This window comes from Lactuca virosa, chromosome 2 (genome assembly GCF_052849685.1).
Source record: "Lactuca virosa cultivar CGN04683 chromosome 2, Lactuca_virosa_CGN04683_v6, whole genome shotgun sequence".
Classification (NCBI taxonomy): domain Eukaryota; kingdom Viridiplantae; phylum Streptophyta; class Magnoliopsida; order Asterales; family Asteraceae; genus Lactuca; species Lactuca virosa.
The window spans coordinates 166,195,113-166,217,910 of NC_136427.1; the positions used below are offsets into that span (position 1 = coordinate 166,195,113).

At 39.2% G+C, this 22,798-nt stretch overlaps 2 protein-coding genes across 2 annotated transcripts; both read left to right on the forward strand.

The window, feature by feature from the left end:
- Window positions 1-6,359: 6,359 nt before the first annotated feature.
- Window positions 6,360-8,293, forward strand: ILR1 (Peptidase M20/M25/M40 family protein). The gene is made up of 5 exons (XM_079078713.1): window positions 6,360-6,857; window positions 6,946-7,071; window positions 7,153-7,467; window positions 7,545-7,673; window positions 7,774-8,293. The coding sequence occupies exons 1-5, from the start codon at window positions 6,492-6,494 to the stop codon at window positions 8,167-8,169; spliced, it is 1,332 nt and encodes a 443-aa protein (XP_078934839.1). The 5' UTR covers window positions 6,360-6,491; the 3' UTR covers window positions 8,170-8,293.
- Window positions 8,294-8,365: 72 nt separating this feature from the next.
- LOC145159694 (uncharacterized) lies at window positions 8,366-11,736 on the forward strand. The gene is made up of 4 exons (XM_079078714.1): window positions 8,366-10,079; window positions 10,151-10,617; window positions 10,705-11,180; window positions 11,248-11,736. Exons 1-3 carry the CDS (start codon window positions 10,020-10,022, stop codon window positions 10,961-10,963), a joined length of 786 nt encoding a protein of 261 aa, XP_078934840.1. The 5' UTR covers window positions 8,366-10,019; the 3' UTR covers window positions 10,964-11,180; window positions 11,248-11,736.
- Window positions 11,737-22,798: the final 11,062 nt, after the last annotated feature.

Here is a 22,798-nt window from a genome sequence, read left to right on the forward strand (position 1 = left end):
TTTTCTTTCTTCCTTTCCCGCAAAGGACACATCCCCTCAATTTAAGTTCTGAATGTTGTACAGTTGAGAGATGTCCCCTATCATGTGCTTGGAACAGCCACTATCAACAAACCGAAGTCTGCTGATATTCCTCCATAGCTGCTCCAGCACAGAGTGCGGGATTAGTTGGAATTTGGAACCCAGTCCATTTTGAAGTTGGGTTGACCTTTATCATCTACGCAAGATACTCTCTCCCATGACATATCCTGTTTATCAGACATAGAAGATGAAGAAGTGTTAGAATCATTAGATGATTTGGGAGTATGAACCTTTGGTACCCATCTGTAGTCGGGTTTAACTCATTTCTTGTTTGATCGGATGAATGCCTCAACACTTGCTTTAGAACTTGAAACCAATTGTCGAGATAACTTTGACCTAACTGATCTTTGTCTAACAGAACCATCTTTTGAATTTGGCTTCTTGTCAGACATTCTCTTCCTGTCCTTGGGATTTGATTCTTGCCCTTCTTAGCATTCCAGTCACTATTGTTTGAACGTGACCTCGAAGGATTTCTTTTGGAGGATCTCCCTCTTGGCGCGTTCTGCCAACCTTGTGCATAGTAAGGAACATATATGTGACATCCCCAAAATCACTGCCAGAAAAGACCGATTTAATTTATGCTTTTAAAATAATTTTCAGAGTAATCCTTTGATTAAAAGAGTTGCGGAATTTGTTCCCAAAACAAAATATGATAAGATAAAATTTATCAAAGCATTTCTTAAAGAAAATGGATTTTCATTATGTAACAAAATCTCGGGATGTCATGTTCCGATACAGACCAAAAGCATAAACAATACAAAATAGACCTTACAACAGTTACATATAACTACTGGTCTATAAACAAAATAACTTGATGATTCATCCATCTTATGCTCTCGCACAACTACCTGTAATACAAAGAAACTGAGTGGGTCAGGCTTGGGAGCCTTGTGAGCATATAGGGTTTTCAACCCACAATAAATAATTATATTTAATTTCACCAACCAACAATAACCCGATTACCCATTCCTGTTATCCTCACTTTACGTCCCTAAAACAACATCTATTACCAGGGACCTAATCTAGGATTTTCATCGGGATGGACACTACTGCGAAGGGGTTTCCTTGACAGTAGATGTCCTAAAGGCAACCATGAGGGGGATAGAGTACACCTGTGAACACATCGTTCACAACACCTACAGGTTATGAGTCTGCTAGCGTTCCACTGGACTGTCTAGAAATAGTCTGTGGTCGTCATCCATACTCCGCTAGATGACTAGATCAACAACAACATCGAGGCCTCTCATCATTTTATTTCATCACACGTCCACTATCTACCCATGTTCTACCCAACGTCTTTGTAGATAAATATATATATATATATATATATATATATATATATATATATATATATATATATATATATATACAACATAAAACATGTATAAAACATTCGATCAATACTTATTTCAAATAACACATAACATATAAACACATAGCATGTATTTTATAGAGAATACTTCGTATTTATGTGTTAGAAGAAAGTAACTACACACTCACCTGATAAAATGATTATCGGACAGCACTACGGCTCTAAATAAAGTATTCTTCGGTGGATTCGGGATAACTTCACACACCGGGACTTCTCGCGAGCAGAGCTTCGGCTCGGAAACTCTTTTCTTCTCGGGATCTTCGGGCTTCGGGACTTGCTTCGGGTCTCGGGATGATACCGGGGCTTCGGGGGGTTAAAAGAGGGCTTAGAGAGAGTATCGGGAGTGAGAGAGAAGAGATTGAGCAACCAAACTCGGCTGCCCCTTGAATTCTATTTATAGGGCCAACATTCTATACTCACGTCGTGAGTTTTAAGTGCTCACGTTGTGAGCACAGTAGGTCACTGCGTTCGTCATCACAAGTTGCGTCTGGCAGGCTCTGAAAGGTCAAATCACTGAGTTCACGTCGTGAACCCTCTGTTCACGTCGTGAACCCTGACACAGCTTTGGGGTTCGCGCCCCGAACTTCAGAAATTCATAACTTTCGCATACGAGCTCCGTTTTCGACGTTCTTTATATCCACGCGTAGGTGAGATTATGATCTACAACTCTCGTTTAGACTCCATCGGCTAATTTTGAGTTTATTTTTATTATATTTTTATTATATTATTTTTAGTAGGCCGGGACACGAAAACTCCGTTAGAAATTCATAACTCCTTCATCTGACGTCCGTTTTCGTCTGTCTTTTCACCGTTGGACTACTATCGACGAGATCTTCGATTCTCGTTTAGATTGTTTCGGCTAGAAATCACTCGATCTCAAAATTGAACTTCGGGCTGCATACTGCTAAGTTGAAACTTCGAAAAATCATAACTTCCTCATACGAAGTCAGATTTAGACGTTCTTTTTATGCATGCTTTCGGTTTAACTTATTCTACGACTTTCGTTTAGATCATTAAGGCTAGATGTCGCTCTATCTTAAAATCATATTTTACGCCATTCAGCATCGTGCCGGTTCTGTCGCGAAACTTCGACAGGTCATAACTTCTTCGTTATAACTCGGATTTCGGCATTCTTTATATATTCGGAAACCTCGTCACGACCACTACAACTTCCTTCATAGATATAGGGCTTATCTAACATTTCATTTTGACGCTTATTTTCATTCTTAATTCGTTTAAGTCACACAATTAAGAACAAAACACATAATACTCAAATAATACATTCTTATTATTTCAAAACGAGTTACAAAGGTTAACCTAGACTATTACATCATCATTAATGCCTAGCTTAGAAACACGGGCGTTACAATATACACGATGTGGGCAATTTCTGGCAATGTGACTGGGATTCCCACAGTTAAAACAAGTCTGTCTTTTCATATAGATGAGATTGTGACTTGGTCCTTGTCCAAAAGAATTTTGTTTCAAGAGACTTCCACAAGCACATACACAAGAACATTTAACAGATTGTTTAACAGACTTTTGTGGCTTAGGTTTTTCCACAGTGGGAGTATCAGCATCACAAGATTTTGAATCATTATCAGCAGAACTAGAATCATTTTTTTTCTGCTCATGCTCATCTTGCACTACTTCTTTATCTGCACATGAAGTAGAAGCATTAGAATCATTCACCTCAATATTCTCAGTTAGGCCAGATTGTTCAGTGTTAACTGAATTTGTTACCGGGGCCTGGCCATATTGTGCAGGTGTCTCTATCTCATTGGTTTCAAGGGGCGGGGTATAGTTATCATTGAAGGGAGGTGGAACATTGTGATACACTAGACCCTTATTCTAATTATCTTTGAATTTTAACTGTTTTTCTATCATTGTCTCAACCTTTTTACTTGACACGTCAAACTTTTTAAAATTGAAGTCTGCATTTTCAAACTTATTTTTTAATGTATTAAGCTCGGCAGTTAGATTGGCAATCTTTCGTTGAGCATAATCATAATTTTCACATTTATCGCTATATTCTGCTTGAAGTTTTCTAAAGTCTTTGATTTTGGCCTTTAATTGATTTTTTAAGGGTTTTTTTGTTCCTTTCTGATAGTATATCGTTCATATTTAAGGTCCTCAATTTCCTTAATTAATAATTCATGTTGATCACGATAAGATTTAATTTTAGCTTCACAGGACTGAGAGCATGAAGCTTCATTAACCTTGGTGATTGAAGAACTCATTATTCACCAAAAAGAATAATTTACCAAAAATAGATCTGATTATGAAGCCAAGAAAAATGCCCTTTGATTTGAAACCTCGAAAGTCAAGCTTGAAAGTCAAACTTGAAAGTCAAACTTAAAAAGTCAAACTTGAAAAATCAAACTTGAAAGTCAAACTTAAAAAGCCAAACTTGAAAAATCAAACTTAAGGTCAAACTTGAAAGTCAAACTTAATAGGTCAAACTTAAAAAGTCAAACTTAAAACATCAAACTTGAAAGTCAAACTTAAAAGGTCAAAAGTCAAAAGTCAAGCTTGAAAGTCAAAAATCGAAAGTCAAAACTTTAGGTCAAAAACGAAAATTTCAAGACCAAAAACAAGAGTATTTGATCAAAACCGAGAGTATTTGACGAAATACGTGACTTTTTGACTAAAAACGAAGCTTTATGACCGAAAACAAAATTATTGGATCGAAAATATGGCTTTTGGGCAAAAAATAAGTCAAAAATGAGAAAATCAGAAATTCCAGCCGAGAATGCGAAGGCTGAAGATCCGAATCCGAGAACAGTTTGACCGAAATCGTGCGATCCGAGAACGAAGCTGTTGACCGTAATCCTTTGTTCCGAGTTCTTCGCATCGTGAACCTCGCTTCGCATCGTGAACCGTGTAGACTGGAAACAGCGGACCGTAAACCAGCGAGGCCGAGGACTTCGGAACGAGATCTCGCGAATCCGACCGCAAATACTGCTGGCTTCGAGAACACTGCTGGCTGCCTAGGGTTTGACCGGATGCGAGGGTTGCCGCCTAGATCTCACAAATCTTGACCTAAAATGCCCAAAACTTGCCAAAAACACGGGATTTTCAAATTTTTAATGACAAACTCGATCAAAACTACAAAAATATGAAGAACATGAAGAACAATGGCCAAAAATTCATAAAATATAAATCAAAAACACCTAGAAACTCCAAGGAAAAACCATTTGCAATGACCCGATTGATACCAATCCAAGCTCTGATACCACTTGTAAGTCCCCAAAAACGCTTTGATGTATCAATCAGATTCACTTGATGGTGCGGAATCCCAATCAAGTGAATGAATCAAGATGAAATATAGAATAAGAACACAAAATGTTAATCTTCAATGCACACTATTATTGAATAATCGGGTACATAAAATTCTTGATTACAATTCGTTTTCTCTCTGGTTTTCTCCAAAACGTGTTCTCTGCATATGGCAGCCCCCAAGAACGTCCATCACCTCTATATAGGTTAAAATAACACTATTTATACCTAGACCTAATAACCAAGCCCAAGCCCAAAACCCAAACAAAACAATATAAAGTCTAACCAAAATCACATGTGATTTTGGTCCAAACAACACCAAAACATGGTGTTTTCGGTCCTGGACCGAGAACTCTAATATCTTATGAAAAGCAAAGTATAAACCACAATTTATGACCTAACAATATAATAGGAAAAAAACACAGATGGTCGTCTCCCAGAGCGACACGTATGGCACCCAAGACGTTGTCCTCTGTTTACTCTGCACCAATAGCAGATGACCACTAGTGGTGCACGATCCACCAAAGAGACACCTCCACGTCCTGTCGGCCCAGATGGGACAAAGGACACCGTTGGGATCCTGCATTGGGAACAACATGTATAAAAGGACCCTTCTTTTCCAAGAAGAAGGGATCGCCTTCTCTCCATAAAAAAACCCTAATTACTTTATCCTCAAACGTACACTAACTAGACAGGTGAAGCTTTGTCCCGGGACCACCTCCCGAACGTCGACTCATGTTATCTCTCCATTGATGTGATTATAGAGCTCAACCCAACCAGAATCAACAAATGACGTTGTTAAGTCCAAGGCCCATATCACAACAGATCCCTATACTCGTCTTTATAACATTGTTGCATTGTCGTTTGCGATTACTATGAAGGGCCTCATTTTTTGTTTTTGCCCTGGGCCTCAAATCAACTTGCATCTCCCCTTGGTAAGCCGATGACAGTGGTCCGCGGCGGATGGAGAAATGTAAACGAGTTGAAGGGTGAGAGGGTGGAAAACCAACTAAATGACAACCATGTGACATGGTAACTTGTTATAGGATGGAAAACCAGCTAAATGGTATTTATGGCAAAATCTTACAAAATTCGGTCTCTACAACTTCAAACTCAAACAACGGAGGTTACATAAAGCAAGTCGGCAAAATGTGTATTGTGAAACAGACTTCAACGGTTACAAAAATCTCACAAAGTTTGATGTAATTTGAAAGACCTTATGAACTCACTATTTTTAACTATATATTTGCAGTGTTTGTAAAAAAAAATTAAAACCGCTTTCTCACAAACTATCATGAAAATAAATATTGTTAAGACCAACTCCAACCAACTACTAAAAAACTATTATAAAGGCCAATAAAATGGTGTTCTCATTCCAATCAACCTTTAAAAAACACTATTTTAGTGTTTAGGAAGAAGGCCAATTTACATGACCTCTAAAAAACACAATTTTAATGTTTGGTTGGAATACAAACTCCATTTTAGTGTTAGAGCAATGGAAATACATTTATGCCGAAATATGCAAATCATTGAATTAAGACATTGTATCAGGTAAGATTACATACTTGGTATCAGAGTGATTTTCTTGATGAAGATTCGATCATTGTTATTTCGGGTAATAAATGTACCATTTTAGGGTGTCAAAATGAAATTCTTTTTATCTTTGATTTAAACTCCTTTGTTTGTGTCTCTATGACGCCGGCCATTTGAATATAAAAAACTCCGTGACTCCAGTACTGCAATCGACGCCATTTGGTCAACGATGAGATCATCTCGTCGGCGATTCCTCTTTCTGGTCTTCGCCGTTGTTCTCTTACACTCATCATTCCGGACTTCTGCGACCCATTTGAAACCGGAGGTAATTGGTCCTCTTGGTCAGCGGCTTTTGGAGGATGCGAAGTCGCCGGAGTTTTTTAACTGGGTTAGAAACATTCGCCGGAAAATCCATGAGTATCCGGAGCTAGGGTTTCAAGAATACAAGACGAGTGAAGTGATAAGAGCAGAGCTCGACAAGCTTGGCGTCGAGTACACATGGCCGGTGGCGGAGACCGGTGTTGTTGCCACCATTGGTTCCGGCGAACAGCCATTCTTTGCTCTCCGAGCGGATATGGACGCTCTACCAATCCAGGTTCTCTTTTCTCTGAATATTTTGAGGTTTCATGTTTAATTTCTCTCGTTTTAAACATAGTTTCATCTCCTCTATCGGAAAATATCAGGAACTAGTCGATTGGGATCACCGGAGCAAGATCGCCGGAAAAATGCACGCCTGTGGCCACGATTCTCATGTAGCAATGCTACTTGGAGCTGCTAAATTGCTCCAAGCGAGGAGACACAAACTCAAGGTAAAAGAAGTACTATATCGAATGCACGATGTACAACCTATAAAGCATGGAACTAATACCTCTCTTGTTTACTCTTAAAAGGGCACCGTGAAACTGGTTTTCCAGCCCGGCGAAGAGGGTTTCGCCGGAGCTTATCATATGCTAAAACACAGTGCACTGGACAACATCAAAGCCGCCTTTGCCCTCCACGTTTATCCGTCGTATCCGGTGGGTGTCGTAGCTTCACGGCCAGGTCCGGTGTTAGCCGGCGCCGGAAGGTTTACAGCAACCATTAAAGGTACCGGTGGACATGCTGCAACCCCACAGTTATCGAAAGATCCGATTCTTGCAGCATCAATGGCGGTTGTTGCTCTACAACAGATTGTATCTCGCGAAACAGATCCACTTGAGTCCAGAGTAATCTTCTGACTTTTTGCAAGTGATCAATTCATGTGATTTTAGGGTTCCGATTCTTTTCCGGTGGTTGATTTCAGGTTGTGACGATCGGATACATTATCGGAGGGAAAGCAGACAATGTGATTCCAGAGAGTGTAAAAATTGGGGGAACATATCGAAGCTTGTCTTCTCAAGGTCTTATAGACACCAAAGAAAGGATTAAACAGGTAAACACCTAAAATCATCTAGTAATCGAGATCATTAACCTTGAAGGAAGCCCAATTGATAATTGCATTGTGTCTGTTTGTATTCAATTTTTGATTTCAGGTGATAGAGACGCAGGCCGGCGTTCACCGGTGCGAAGCAGAACTGGATTTCATGGATGAAACGCCGCTGCCGTACCCGGTGACGGAAAACGACGAAGGATTATACGAACATGCAAAGACGGTGGCAGAAATCATACTCGGAAAACCCAATATGCAGGTGCTTCCGGTGACGATGGGTGGTGAAGATTTCAGTTTTTTTACACAGAAAATGCCGGCGGTTATGTTCGTGATAGGAAGCAATAACAAGACGCAAACACCGCCGGAGCATTTACACTCGCCGTATTTTGTTATTGATGAAGAGGCGCTCCCGATTGGAGCAGCTTTTCATGCTGCGGTGGCGATTTCTTACTTGGATAGACATGGTGGTGGTGGTGTGATTGAGCGTGATGAGTTGTAAGCTTTTAGCCTAAGTTTTCATGTATGAAAGAACAAGATGAATAATGTGATGGCTCAACAATGTAGAGATTTGTAAAAAAATGTCATTTTGGTTATTTGGTGGCAATTTTATGGACATTCACTCATTTTTTTTTTTGAAATGCTTTTAATTAGGTTTTCCATGCGTGGGAAATAAAGGACTTGAAGATAATGACTTGAGAGGGTAACATACTATTGCTTTTGGTCACATTTGGTCACTAAACTTTTTTTCATACTCTAATAGTCATTTAACTTGTTGATTTGTGTAAATTTCCCCCCTATGACCAATATTAGCCGGTTTCAACGGTTGAATCGGTCTGATGTGGCTTTTTTTTATCCTAGGTGGCCAATGAGGTGGCATGTAGGCCCCGATTTTGCCTCCCCTCCTCATTAAAGTTAAGAGTGAAGTCTCATTTGGTCCTTAAATTTGATTAGGGCACGAACTCTCATTAACCCCTGATTTTGTCTCCTTCAATCTTCAATCGATCTCTATAATGGCTTCATCACAATGTCCCAACGGTCGAAACTTCATTGTAGTGGATTTCCACTACAATGGAACGTTTGCATCCAACCCGTTAGTATACTTTGATCCCGACAGACAATCAGTGCGAGATGTTGACTTCGGTGAATTTGAGTACGAGGAGTTCATGCCAGAAGTAGAAGCAAAGACATCTACTTCGGCCTTCCACAAGAGTCTTTAAGTCAGAGAATTCATACACTGGTGAATGACGGTGATTACAAAGAATTTTTGGATTTCGCTTATGCAAATAAGAGGAGAATGAATGTGTATGTGGACCACTATAATGAACCAATCTTTGAATGGATTGAGGAAGAGGAAAATGAAGATCAAGACTACCGCTGTGAAGAGGATGAAGACTCGGTCTTGTCGGACACTTATTTTGTTGACCATGAAGAAGATGATGTAGAATATCCATTCCCAGCCAACAAAACCATGGGTGACAGGTTCTTAAACAAACTTTGTCTACATATAGTAAATGTAGATGATCTATATGAAGATGCTGAATATGTTGAACCTCAATACCCTGTGCATGATGATAGACAACCATGGAATCAGATGAAACCACTGTTAGGTATGCGATTTTCTAACCCTGATGAGCTTAAAAACATGTTGAGCAACTATGCAGTTGCTAATGGATATGATCTTTGGTTTGAAAAAAATGACTCTCAAAGGTTGTTAGTTAAGTGTTGCAAAAAAAAACAAGTCACATACATGTTCATTTAGACTTTGGGACTCTTGGATGACTAAAGAGAAGACTTTTCAGATAAAATCTCTAGTTAGTGAACATAACTGTAGCAGGGTGTTTAAGTTTGGGTCCATAGTAACTTATAAGTGGTTAGGCAAACAATTTGAGTGAAATTATAGAGAAGCCAAAAATGAGTGTTAGGAAGATGAAAGCTAAAGTTTCAACAACATTCAATATAAATTTGAGTGTGGGGCAATGCGATAATGCAAAGAAATTTGCATTACAAGAAATTGAAGGAAGTCTAATTGAACATTATGGGAGATTATGGTCATATGGTAATGAAATTCTGAGGAAAAACCCTGAGTCTACTGTGAGGATGGATGTAGACATCATGCTAGATTCCACAACTTTGTTTTCTAAGTACTATGTTTGCTAAGCTGTAAGTGATGGTTGGAAGGAAGGGTGCAGGAATGTGATTGGCCTTGATGGTTGCTTTTTAAAGGGTATTGTTAGGGGAGAAGTTTTGGCAGCTGTAGGGAGGGATGCAAACAACCACATCTACCCTATAGCATGGGTTGTAGTTGGAGTTGAGAACAGGGCCACATGGAAGTGGTTCATAGATCTCCCCATGGATGACATTGATGGTGGTCTTGGTACAGTCATTACCCTTCTTTATGATGGACACAAGGTGAGCATCGGTTCATATTTATACATCTGTTTTTATGCATGTTCTACTAATTTTGTTGTTGTTATTTGTAGGGGTTGCTAGAAGCAGTAAAAGAAAGGTGTCCAGAAGCTGAACACAGACAATGTGCCAGGCACATTGTGGCTAATTTTGCTAAAAGGTTTATTGGTCAACATTTCAGGAAGCTTTTTTGGAGGGCTGTCAAAGCTAGTACTGAACAGAAGTTCAAACATGTAATGGAAAAGATCAAATCTGTAGATACTCAAGCATATGACTACCTTATAGACAGAGATCCTACTACCTGGTCTAAGGCATTTTTTCAAGAGGGAAGAGAATGTGATGCAGTTGAGAATGGGGTGAGTGAGAGTTTCAATTCTGCTATTAGGCATGCTAGAAGGAAACCAATCATCACTATGCTAGAGGAGATTAGGATATTTGTGATGGAGAGGATATACAGTCAAATGGTAGAAGAAAGTGAATGGGATTTGACTATCTGTCCAAGTATTAGGAAGCTTATACAAGATTTGAAGGTTAAACAGAGGTAACATGTAGTTTTACAATTCAACATATGGTTTTTATTAGTTTGTGTTATTAGTTATTAATTTGTAGTCATTATTGCCTTATACAGATTGTGGGGGGTTACTCCTTGTGGTTATCAAAAGTATGAAGTTAGGTTCAATGACGCAACATATGGAGTGGATCTAATTGCAAAGACTTGTGCATGTAGAATATGGCAACTTACAGGGATACCATGCTTACATGGAGTAGCTGCAATCTGTTCCCTGAATCAAGATGCAGAAACATATGTGTCCCAATCATACAATAAAGCGACATATCTAAAATGCTACAATTATAGCATTAACCCTCTCAATGGTAGTGATATGTGACCAGAAGTTCCTTATCAAAAGCCTTTGCCTCCCAAAAGAAGAAGATTACCTGGTAGGCCATCAGTGAAAAGGAAGAGGGATGCAGTGGAAAGAGAGTTGAGTGGCCCAGTTAGACATTCTGTGACAAGAAGGGGAGCCCTGATAAGGTGTAGTATTTGCAAGGAACCAAGCCATAACAAGAAAAAGTGTCCATCTAAGCAGCAAACAAATACATCAGGTAAATTTTTTTCATCTGAACATAATACATCATTTTGATAAGTAATTGAGACTTCAATTTTTTGCAGCACCAAGTTCCTCCAGGGGTAGTGGAGCAGGACCAAGTCAACCAGCAACAGCCCAACCACCACCACCCCCACCACCAGCAGCAGCAGCCCAACCACCTCAACCACCACCAGCAGCAGCAGCCCAACCACCTCCACCACCACTACCACCAAAGGGCCCCAATTGTTAGAAGTGGACGGAGGCAATATTCTGAAAGGATTGTCAAAATGGCATTAAGGAGGAACATACATGGGGTTGGGAGTACTGTAGAAAACCCTGCAGTCCTTGATTAAGTTAGTGTGTAGGTAGTGGGTGGGCACATCTTTTGTTATCAAGTTGTGATGTAAAGACAAAGTATTATGTTTTCTTTATGCTTTTCTTTTGGGTTTGTGGGCAGATGGTGGCCCTTCTTTTGTGGTCCATAGTAGGAATCTTTTGTCCTATCTTTTGTGTATGCAGACAACTACTTGCCCTTTATTTAATTTCGAATATTAATGGAGTATTTCAATGAATCCAACCACAATATTCAATTACTTTCTTGTTATATGTATGCATTGTATTCATTCCATTCAATTACTTTCTTGTTATTTGTATGCATTGTTGTCTCAGTGATTCCATTCCAGTCAAAATTACTACATTGTGATTCCAGTCAAAATTACTTCTTTCTAATTCCAGTCAAAATTACTTCTTTGTGATTCCATTCCAGTCAAAATTACAACTTTGTGATTCCATTCTAGTCACAATCACTTCATTCCATTCCAACAAGAAGTTAAGATAATGCCTTCATTCCATGGCTATCACTCCCCCAAGCCTAATTCTTGAAAATAATCACCATTCCACATCATCATCGATATATATATATATATATAATATATATATATATATATATATATATATATATATATATATATATATATATATATATTGTAACGCCCGTAGATCCGGGCTAGTCAATTTAGAGATAATAGGGGTCGAAAACGACTTTTCGACAAAAGATTATTTAGAATAAATAATCTTAACAAATTTGTGAATACGTCTCAAGGTTTCCGTACATATAAAGAACGCCGAAATCCGAGTTATAACGAAGAAGTTATGACTCGTCGAAGTTTTACGGCAGAACCGGCACGGCACCGGGAGACGTAAATAGTGAATTTATAATAGAGCGACTTTTAGCCTTAGCAATCTAAATGAAAGTCGTAGAAAACGTTAAACCGAGAACATACAAAAAAAGTACGCCCAAATCTGACTTCGTATGAGGAAGTTATGAATTTTCTAAGATTTGGCATAGCAATGCACGACCCAAAACTCGAATTTTAGATCGAGCGGTTTTTGGCCTACGCGACCTAAAGGAGAATTGAAGATCTCATTAATAGGAAGTCAACGGTAAAAAGACAGACGAAAACGGAGTCCGTATGTAGAAGTTATGAATTTTACGCAGACATTTAACAGTATAATCTCCTCGTACTGTTAAATTTAAGATCGGTCGAGAATTAGCCGACGGAGTCAAAATGAAAGTTGTAGATCTTATTTTTACCTACGCGTGGATATAAAGAACGTCAAAAACGGAGGTCGTATGTGAAAGTTACGGATTTTAGAAGTCGGAAGTGTGTTGTGCGAAAATGAGTGATGTGGCACAATCTTGGCCATTGCTTTCTCCCCAAGTCTTGCCACTAGATGGTGACATGTGGCACCAAGTTCAGCCATTTTTCACCCTATAAATAGAACCTCTCCCACCCTCATTTTCTTCACAACTTTCCCCTTCTTTCTTCTCTTTACTCTCTCTCTAGAACCTCTCTCTAGCCCCGAAACCCCCCGAAAAGCCTAGGGAACCTCCTTAGCACGAGCCGGAAGCCCTGGAGTGCTCGACGGCTCCGAGAAGAAGAGCTTTTCAGCTCGGGAACGCTGATTCAAGCAAAGCCCGGTTTTCTATAAAACCCGCTGTAAGTGAGCTACACTTACGCTATTTTTAATATATCGTTTATTTAATTATAGTAGCGTTATTAGGAACTTATAATAAGTACTTGGGCTATTATTATGAGTTATATAAGTATTGTTTAACGCTTATATAATAGTAATAATAGCTAGACTATTAATTAGTCTCGGCGAATAATAGACTAAACTCTAGTGGTAATAATACTAGGTTTCGTCGAAGGAAATTATTTTTAAGAAGCGAAGCGCTGTCTGAGTTCGGATTCACCACCTTTTCAAGTGAGTGCATAGTTACTTTCATCTTACACATAGATATGAAGTATTTTAAATAAATTACGTGCTATGTGTGCATGTTATCTGTATACTTGCTATCTATGCTGGATGAACGATTTTATACATGTTTTAAATGATTTAAACTGTATATATATATATATATATATATATATATATATATATATATATATATATATATATATATATATATATATATCTACGAGAATATGTTGGGTAAAACATGGGTAGATGCAATAGATGGAATATGAGTTGGATGATGAGTTGAGAGGTGTTATAGACCACGAGGTAAGTGTGCGAGGTGGACGATGTGAGAAGCCTTTCCCAAATGATGGCCCCGTCATCTAGCAGAGTATGGATGACAACCACGGACTATTCTAGACAGTCCAGTGGAACACTGGCAGGCTCGCAACCTGTAGGTGTTGTGAACGATGTGTTCACCGGTGTACTCTAAAAACCCATTAACATGTATTGTGAGTGGACTCTCGAAAACAATACTGTCAATAAACGAGATAACCCTAGACAGCTGTGCTCGAAGGACAATACTGGTAGCTGCGCCTCACATAGAATGTCACAATTCTGGCAGCTGCGCCTAAGTGATAGAACTAGCAGCTGTGCTTGACAGCTGTGTCATTGACAACGATGGACTTCGTGCCGATTCCTTAGGATGATCCTTAGGAATGAATGAACGAGGAATAATTGATTCTTAGGGTAGATCCTTAAGAGTAAAGAAGATAATGGGGATGGGTAATTGGGTTGATTATTTGATGTTTAAACATAATAATTATATTATTGTGGGTTGAAAACCCTATGTACTCACCAGGTTTCCCAACCTTACCCACTCAGTTTATTTGTATCACAGGTGTCGATATGAAGTTACATTACACTGAGAGATTTAAAAGAGATGTAGATCACTAGTGTAAATGAATGTAAGTTTTGTTTATGCTTATGTTTCTGTATTAACGATGACATCCCAAATGTTTTAAAATGAATAAAAATACATTTCCTCGGAAATTCTTTGATAACGTATTTATCATGTTTTTCTGGGAACAAATTCCGCAAGATTTTTATTAAAAGAAGTACTCTGATTTTTATAAAGCATAAACAAAATCGGTCTTTTCTGTCCGTGAAAATGGGGATGTCACAGTTGGTATCAAAGCATTAGTTTAAGCGAACTAGGAATATGGATTTATTTCTAGACTTAAACTTTGAATGCTAAGCGATGATTGTGAGATGTGAGCACTAGCTTATTTAGGAAAGTATGCCTAATATGCCTTATGTGCTAAATGATTTATGCCTCAGATGTTGTTATTTGTTCGGATCTATGGTCTGTTGCCGACCGGATCTGGAAACCTTATGTGTTTAGGATTCTAAACGTACGACTACGATATTAGAACTAACATGTAAACGTTTCGAAGTGATAAGGACGATTTAAACGACTATCCTAAATAAAGATCTAGATTCACCTTATTCGGTGTATAGATCAAAATGGCAAGAACCCGTAGTGGAGCCGAGAATGCTAATGGGAACAGAAACCAACCCCCAGTGATTGAGCAAATACCGGTTGTGGTAGCCGCTGCTGAGCCAATAACCATGGCCGGAGTACAAGCGATGATCCAAATGATGTTGGATCGTCAGATGGAGGAAACAAGGCGTTTACTTCAACAAAATCGAGAGGAACTTACGGTGCCTATTGAACAGCTCGAGCTCAGTGATGGGCAGTCAGAAGGAGGGAACTACAGTGGGACGGTTGGTCGAGCCGACCCACCGATAGTTAGACGAAACAATCAGGATGGAGGAAATGACGGACGTAGATGCAAGTACAAGGATTTCATGGCATCAAAACCCCCAAGTCTTTCTGGAAGCCCAACACCGGTGGAAGTTATGGACTGGATCTCCGAGATGGAGACAATGTTTGAGAGTTGCGAGTGTAGCAACAAAAAGAAGACCGCTCTCGCGATCCCTCTGTTAAAGTCTGGAGTACTGAGCTGGTGGAAGCTACTAGCTAACACGATGCCCAAGGGAGAAGCAAGCAAGATGCCTTGGGAAGATTTCGTGGTGCAACTGAAAATGCAGTACTGCTCTGAGTAGGATCTCCTAGAGATCAACAATGAGTTTCAAAATCTGAAGAAGGGAAGGATGAGTGTCACTGAGTATGCTGCAAGTTTTACGGAGAAGATGAAGCTTGTTCCTTACTTAGTTCCAACTGAGCTCTCGAAGGTCAACAAGTTTTCCCATGGATTACCAGCGGACTTTGGTCCAATGGTCAAGCAAGCAACCACTTTGAAAGCCACCATCTGGGCAGCCAGGAATGTTGAGACTCAGATTAGGGAAAATGGTCTGGAGAAAGCTGAAGTTGGCGAGAAGAGGAAGTTTGAAGGATCTTCAAGGTCCAACAAGGAGACCAAATTCCTGAAGTCTGGAGGAGGAAGAGGAAGTGAAGAAAGATGGTGCGAGAAGTGCAAAAAGAAACACTCTGGAACATGCAGTGAAAAGGTGACTTTTTTCAAGTGTGGAAAGCATGGGCATTACGCCAACGAGTGTACATTCAACAAAAGGGTATGTTACGCATGTAACGAGTAAGGTCACTTCAAGCAAGACTGCCCAAAGAGAGAAGGGGCTACAAAGCCAAATGTGCCGCCAAAGCCAAAGGCGAGAGCATTTCATATGATCCTTGACGAAGCAGATAACAATGCAAGGATTCAGGAGTGAAGGCTTAATATCCAAAGATCGAGTTATGAAGTAACCAAGGGATAGTATCGTATAATGTAACCTGTTAGAGGCATAGTATAGGGTGAACTCGAACACCTATGTAATAGTTTCAAGAAATAATAAAGCCTTCGTTTTGTTATCTGGTGTGTTAAACTGTTATGTGATTTTCTTGTATGGTGACTTGGGGACTGCGAGACAATACTTGGGACGAGTATGAGTAGGTATGAAAGGTAGTAGATGCATATACTACCGGAAGCACAGGACTCACGCTTGGATCAGGGAAAGTCACAAGGTTACCGAGAAGCTAGTAGTTGATTCCGTTTTGTTCAGGTATGTCAGTACCATTGTTTCGGTAAAGACTAAGAAGATGATTGTTATTCTGACCCTAGTGTTCATATCAAATCGAGTCCGACTATGATGAGTATGTTACGAGGTTCAAAGAACCAAGTTCGATGTAACATCTGACTTAAGCCGGAAGATTGAAATGAAAGATAATCAAAGCGACCAGTATAGGTATCACGACAGTTGCTTGTAGCTAGAAATGCTACCTTTTAAGATGTGATAAGAACATGAAGGAAGGTATAGTCTGTTCCGGAATTTGACTCTAAAAGACCTGAGTCTAAGCATTGCAACATACGATGAGAGGTCATTAGAACATGAACTATCGGTCTATTATGATAATCAAAGGAAGAAACTTATCTCAAGTTTGTTAAATAAGGAGTCTCCAATAAATATCGAGATCGTGACATGAAGATCATGATTGGAAGTCTAACATAAGATAGAGAGCGGATGCAAGATCGAGCACGGCCTGTAGTCAAGGAGTCTAAGAGTTAGATAATCGTTCGAAGAAACATCAAAGTTATGACTTAGGATGAAGAGATAACGTATGGAGTCATCATGTGAGCCTTGTTTCGTTGATGATTCCGGGACGTAATCATCCTAAGGGGGAGATAATTGTAACGCACGTAGATTCGGGCTAGTCAATTTAGAGATAATAGGGGTCGAAAACGACTTTTCGACCCCTATTTTATTTAGAATAAATAATCTTAACCAAGTTGTAGAATACGTCTCAAGGTTTCCGTACATATAAAGAACGCCGAAATCCGAGTTATAACGAAGAAGTTATGACCCGTCGAAGTTTTACGGCAGAACCGGCACGACACCGAGAGACGTAAATAGTGAATTTACGATAGAGCGACTTTTAGCCTTAGCGATCTAAATGAAATTCGTAGAAAACGTTAAACCGAGAACATACAAAAAAAGTACGCCCAAATCTGACTTCGTATGAGGAAGTTATGAATTTTCTAAGATTTGGCATAGCAATGCACGACCCAAAACTCGAATTTTAGATCGAGCGGTTTTTGGCCTACGCGACCTAAAGGAGAATTGAAGATCTCATTAATAGGAAGTCAACGGTAAAAAGACAGACGAAAACGGAGTCCGTATGTAGAAGTTATGAATTTTACGCAGACATTTAACAGTATAATCTCCTCGTACTGTTAAATTTAAGATCGGTCGAGAATTAGCCGACGGAGTCAAAATGAAAGTTGTAGATCTTATTTTTACCTACGCGTGGATATAAAGAACGTCAAAAACGGAGGTCGTATGTGAAAGTTACGGATTTTAGAAGTCGGAAGTGTGTTGTGCGAAAATGAGTGATGTGGCACAATCTTGGCCATTGCTTTCTCCCCAAGTCTTGCCACTAGATGGTGACATGTGGCACCAAGTTCAGCCATTTTTCACCCTATAAATAGAACCTCTCCCACCCTCATTTTCTTCACAACTTTCCCCTTCTTTCTTCTCTTTACTCTCTCTCTAGAACCTCTCTCTAGCCCCGAAACCCCCCGAAAAGCCTAGGGAACCTCCTTAGCACGAGCCGGAAGCCCTGGAGTGCTCGACGGCTCCGAGAAGAAGAGCTTTTCAGCTCGGGAACGCTGCTCCAAGCAAAGCCCGGTTTTCTATAAAACTCGTTGTAAGTGAGCTACACCTACGCTATTTTTAATATATCGTTTATTTAATTATAGTAGCGTTATTAGGAACTTATAATAAGTACTTGGGCTATTATTATGGGTTATATAAGTATTGTTTAACGCTTATATAATAGTAATAATAGCTAGACTATTAATTAGTCTCGGCGAATAATAGACTAAACTCTAGTGGTAATAATACTAGGTTTCGTCGAAGGAAATTATTTTTAAGAAGCGAAACGCTGTCTGAGTTCGGATTCACCGCCTTTTCAAGTGAGTGCATAGTTACTTTAATCTTACACATAGATATGAAGTATTTTAAATAAATTACGTGCTATGTGTGCATATTATCTGTATACTTGCTATCTATGCTGGATGAACGATTTTATACATGTTTTAAATGATTTAAACTGTATATATATATATATATCTACGAGAATATGTTGGGTAAAACATGGGTAGATGTAATAGATGGAATATGAGTTGGATGATGAGTTGAGAGGTGTTATAGACCACGAGGTAAGTGTGCGAGGTGGACGATGTGAGAAGCTTTTCCCAAATGATGGCCCCGTCATCTAGCAGAGTATGGATGACAACCACGGACTATTCTAGACAGTCCAGTCGAACACTGGCAGACTCGCAACCTATAGATGTTGTGAACGATGTGTTCACCGGTGTACTCTAAAACCCATTGACATGTATTGCGAGTGGACTCTCGAAAACGATACTGTCAATAAACGAGATAACCCTAGCAGCTGTGCTCGAAGGACAATACTGGTAGCTGCGCCTCACATAGAATGTCACAATTCTGGCAGCTGCGCCTAAGTGATAGAACTAGCAGCTGTGCTTGACAGCTGTGTCATTGACAACGATGGACTTTGTGCCGATTCCTTAGGATGATCCTTAGGAATGAATGAACGAGGAATAATTGATTCTTAGGGTAGATCCTTAAGAGTAAAGAAGATAATGGGGATGGGTAATTGGGTTGATTATTTGATGTTTAAACATAATAATTATATTATTGTGGGTTGAAAACCCTATGTACTCACCAGGTTTCCCAACCTGACCCACTCAGTTTATTTGTATCACAGGTGTCGATATGAAGTTACATTACACTGAGAGATTTAAAAGAGATGTAGATCACTAGTGTAAATGAATGTAAGTTTTGTTTATGCTTATGTTTCTGTATTAACGATGACATCCCAAATGTTTTAAAATGAATAAAAATACATTTCCTCGGAAATTCTTTGATAACGTATTTATCATTTTTTTCTGGGAACAAATTCCGCAAGATTTTTATTAAAAGAAGTACTCTGATTTTTATAAAGCATAAACAAAATCGGTTTTTTCTGGCCGTGAAAATGGGGATGTCACACACACACACACACACACATATATATATATATATATATATATATATATATATATATATATATATATATATATATATATATATATAGACACACACACACACACACACACATATATATATATATATATATATATATATATATATATATATATAATATTAAATAAAAAAACATAATTTTCAAAATAATTTTTTACTAACAATTCAAAAACATTAAAATTATCCTTTAACCCAAGTCAACTAAACCCAAATGTTACTCCATATTACCAAAACCAATAGCAACTATGAAATAAAGTTCAAACATCATTTTGTGAATTAATTATAATTAGCACAAAATATGATGTTATACAAAGAAAATAAAAATACGTCCCTTGTATTTTTGACTTCTTGTTGATGTTTATGTGGTAGCCCAACAAAAGAACTTTTCCCACAAAAGAAAAATGAGCTAATCCACAAAAAGAGCCTAACAGCCCTCTTAACCTTGTATGTGTGCAATGTACGTGCGTATCATGTAACGTCCCAAAAGCCATAGTAAATTTTTTCATTTTCAAAAAGAGAATAAACCATTTTTTCATAGAACATAAGTCATAAAATATTGTTTCACAACCATATCAATCAGAGTATCAAAACATAGTCCTTTAAAAAACATGTCAACCACTAGATCAAGTGTAGAGTCAAGCATTTGCCTACCCCGGTCCTCTGAAGTATCTAAAACATTTAAATCCACAACTGTAAGCCAAAGCTTAGTGAGTTCCCCAAAATACCCCACACAACAATACACATACAATACATGTACACATGAGCCTTCAGTCTGACTGTACTGCCTCTCAATGCCTAGAGTACATTTGGACCGCTCTCCTAAGCCTACGACATATAGTTGGACCACTCTCCTGAGCCTACAACATATAGTTGGATCGCTCTCCTGAGCCTACAACACGGGGTTTGACCACTCTCATTGGGCCTATAGTATCAATTGGACCGCCCGGGTATCTTGGCCTACAACACAGCGCAAAACCACCTCAACCCAACCACAATATGTCGACATATGCAAACAAACAAGACAATAACCAACAAACACAAGTCATCATAATAGTTATCCCAAACTAATAGATCACTACAGCATAACAACATCCTACACACAATGATACATACTGCAATACAAAGTATAGTGAGAACCCTCACCTCGCTAATCAGATTAACCACTTCACAACTCACAAGGTCGGAAAGTTGGTGAAAAATGTCTCCTTACTCTAAACATACATATAATGAAACCCTAATTAACAACTAAGGTAATAACTATCTCTCAAAGAGTCTTGGTTCACAATTAGTCCTCTTTTGGGCAAAATACCATTTTCCCCTCTAAGACTAAATCACAATATAGTCGACCAAAAGTCAAATTGGTCAAATAGTGAACGGTCAACCTTCAGTTGACCTACGCTCAACGTAGCACATTTCTCTACGCTCGATGTAGAACTCTAGGTGGGAAACCGAGGATTTCATGCTACGCTCGACGTAGAGATATCTACCATCAACATAGCCCCTAAATACCAAAAACCATATTTAGCTTTTTATACAGAAAACCAGCTCCTCAAACTTCCAGATATAAATCAAATGAATGTCTTAATGGATAAAGTCTATGAATTTATCCAGTTGCATGGCTAGAAAGAGTACAAAACCAAACCCTAAGTCCATAAAGCCAACTTTTGATCAAGAACTCATGCATGGATGGATGATAGTGTCCAAGATCTCATTTGTATGACTCTATAACCTCAAAAACATCATAAAATGACATTCAAATTGTCTGGAGTAACCTATACTCACATAGACCAAGATTATGTGGACAAAATGCATAAAAGCATATAAATTCATTAGATCTAGCATGAACAAACATCAAGATGAAAGTTTTATACCTCCTAAGGATGAATGTTGGCTTGTAAATCCCAGATCTACATAACTTAAAGCTCCATAATGGTTCTTGTTAACGTATGGTCCATTAGCATGGTCCAGACGTCGAGACTTGGCGTGTTAGCCTTTCTTGGCGCTCTCCTGCCAGACTTGTCAGGCGCTCTCCTGCCAGCCTTGTGTAGCTCCCGTGCATGGCGCTCACTTCCCGACCTTCGGGCGCTCACTTGACGGCCCCTGGAGGCCTGGTCCAGCTCCTTACTAGCTGGGCCTAAACTGGATGGGCCCAAGGCCTGACCTTATATCCCTTTGATCCAATTCCAAGAGGAAAAGACAAAATTGCCCTTCTTACCTAATGGTCCTCTATAAATAGAAAATATCCCCCACCTTTTTAAGGGATCTTCTCTCTCCTGACAGAAACCCTAAGGTACTTCTCCCTTATCCCCTAGCATCTAACCAGCCGCCAAGGCTAACACATCATTGCCAACACCAAGATATTTCTTTCCGGCTAGGAAGAACCATCTATTCTCTTCCATCCGGACTAAATTGATCGTCGGAGCTTGCTCCCGGGGCACAGTCCTTGGGGCAAGGCTAACGACTTTGTTGTGATGTATGCTCTGGTATCTCGCTAGAAACTCACTGACGGCACCACCTCTAGACTTCCAATCAGGAACCAACTCAGAACACCCGGTGGCCTGACGACATATCACAACAGTTCTACAAGTACCTTCTTCCTTCAAAAGAGCATACAAATCACTCCAAGGGATCAAAGCTCACAAATGGTGGCTAGGGTTTCAAGGGAGCGTTTTGGGAGGGTGGAGTCTGAGCATGAGGAGGATCCCAAGGAGTTAGAGCCTTTAAATAGGGCTCACAACACTAGATTTTGGGTTTTGGTCCAGCACGACTATGCTCCGCGTAGCGTAGTCTACGCTTAGCATAGATCAGTAAATCATCGTTCATAATTCCTCTCCTACGCTTGGCGTAGGGGACTGTCATACCCTCGACGTAGGGCTTAACCTTAAATTTTCAATTTTTAAAATACAAAAAATTTGAAGGAAAGTACCTGAATAGTCTAGGTGTTAAAATCCCTTCACCATTGTCTCCTTCCTTCCTCAATCTTCTCGTACTTTTGACCATCCAATCGATAGCCTCATCTTCTTATGTAAAACACACCAAGCCATAAGAGACCTAAAACCCTTAGGGGCGGTGTTCACGCGTGGACAAGGGTGTCCACGTAGATCTTCACGCGTGAAAGATTCTTCATACCGGGCAACCTAAGGACATCACAATGCATTCGAATTAATAAAGTTTAATTGGTTGACACATCATCATTGTAAATCTATAAAACTCTACCAAAATTTGTCTATAATGCATTAAACTTTATAAATTTCAATGAAACATATT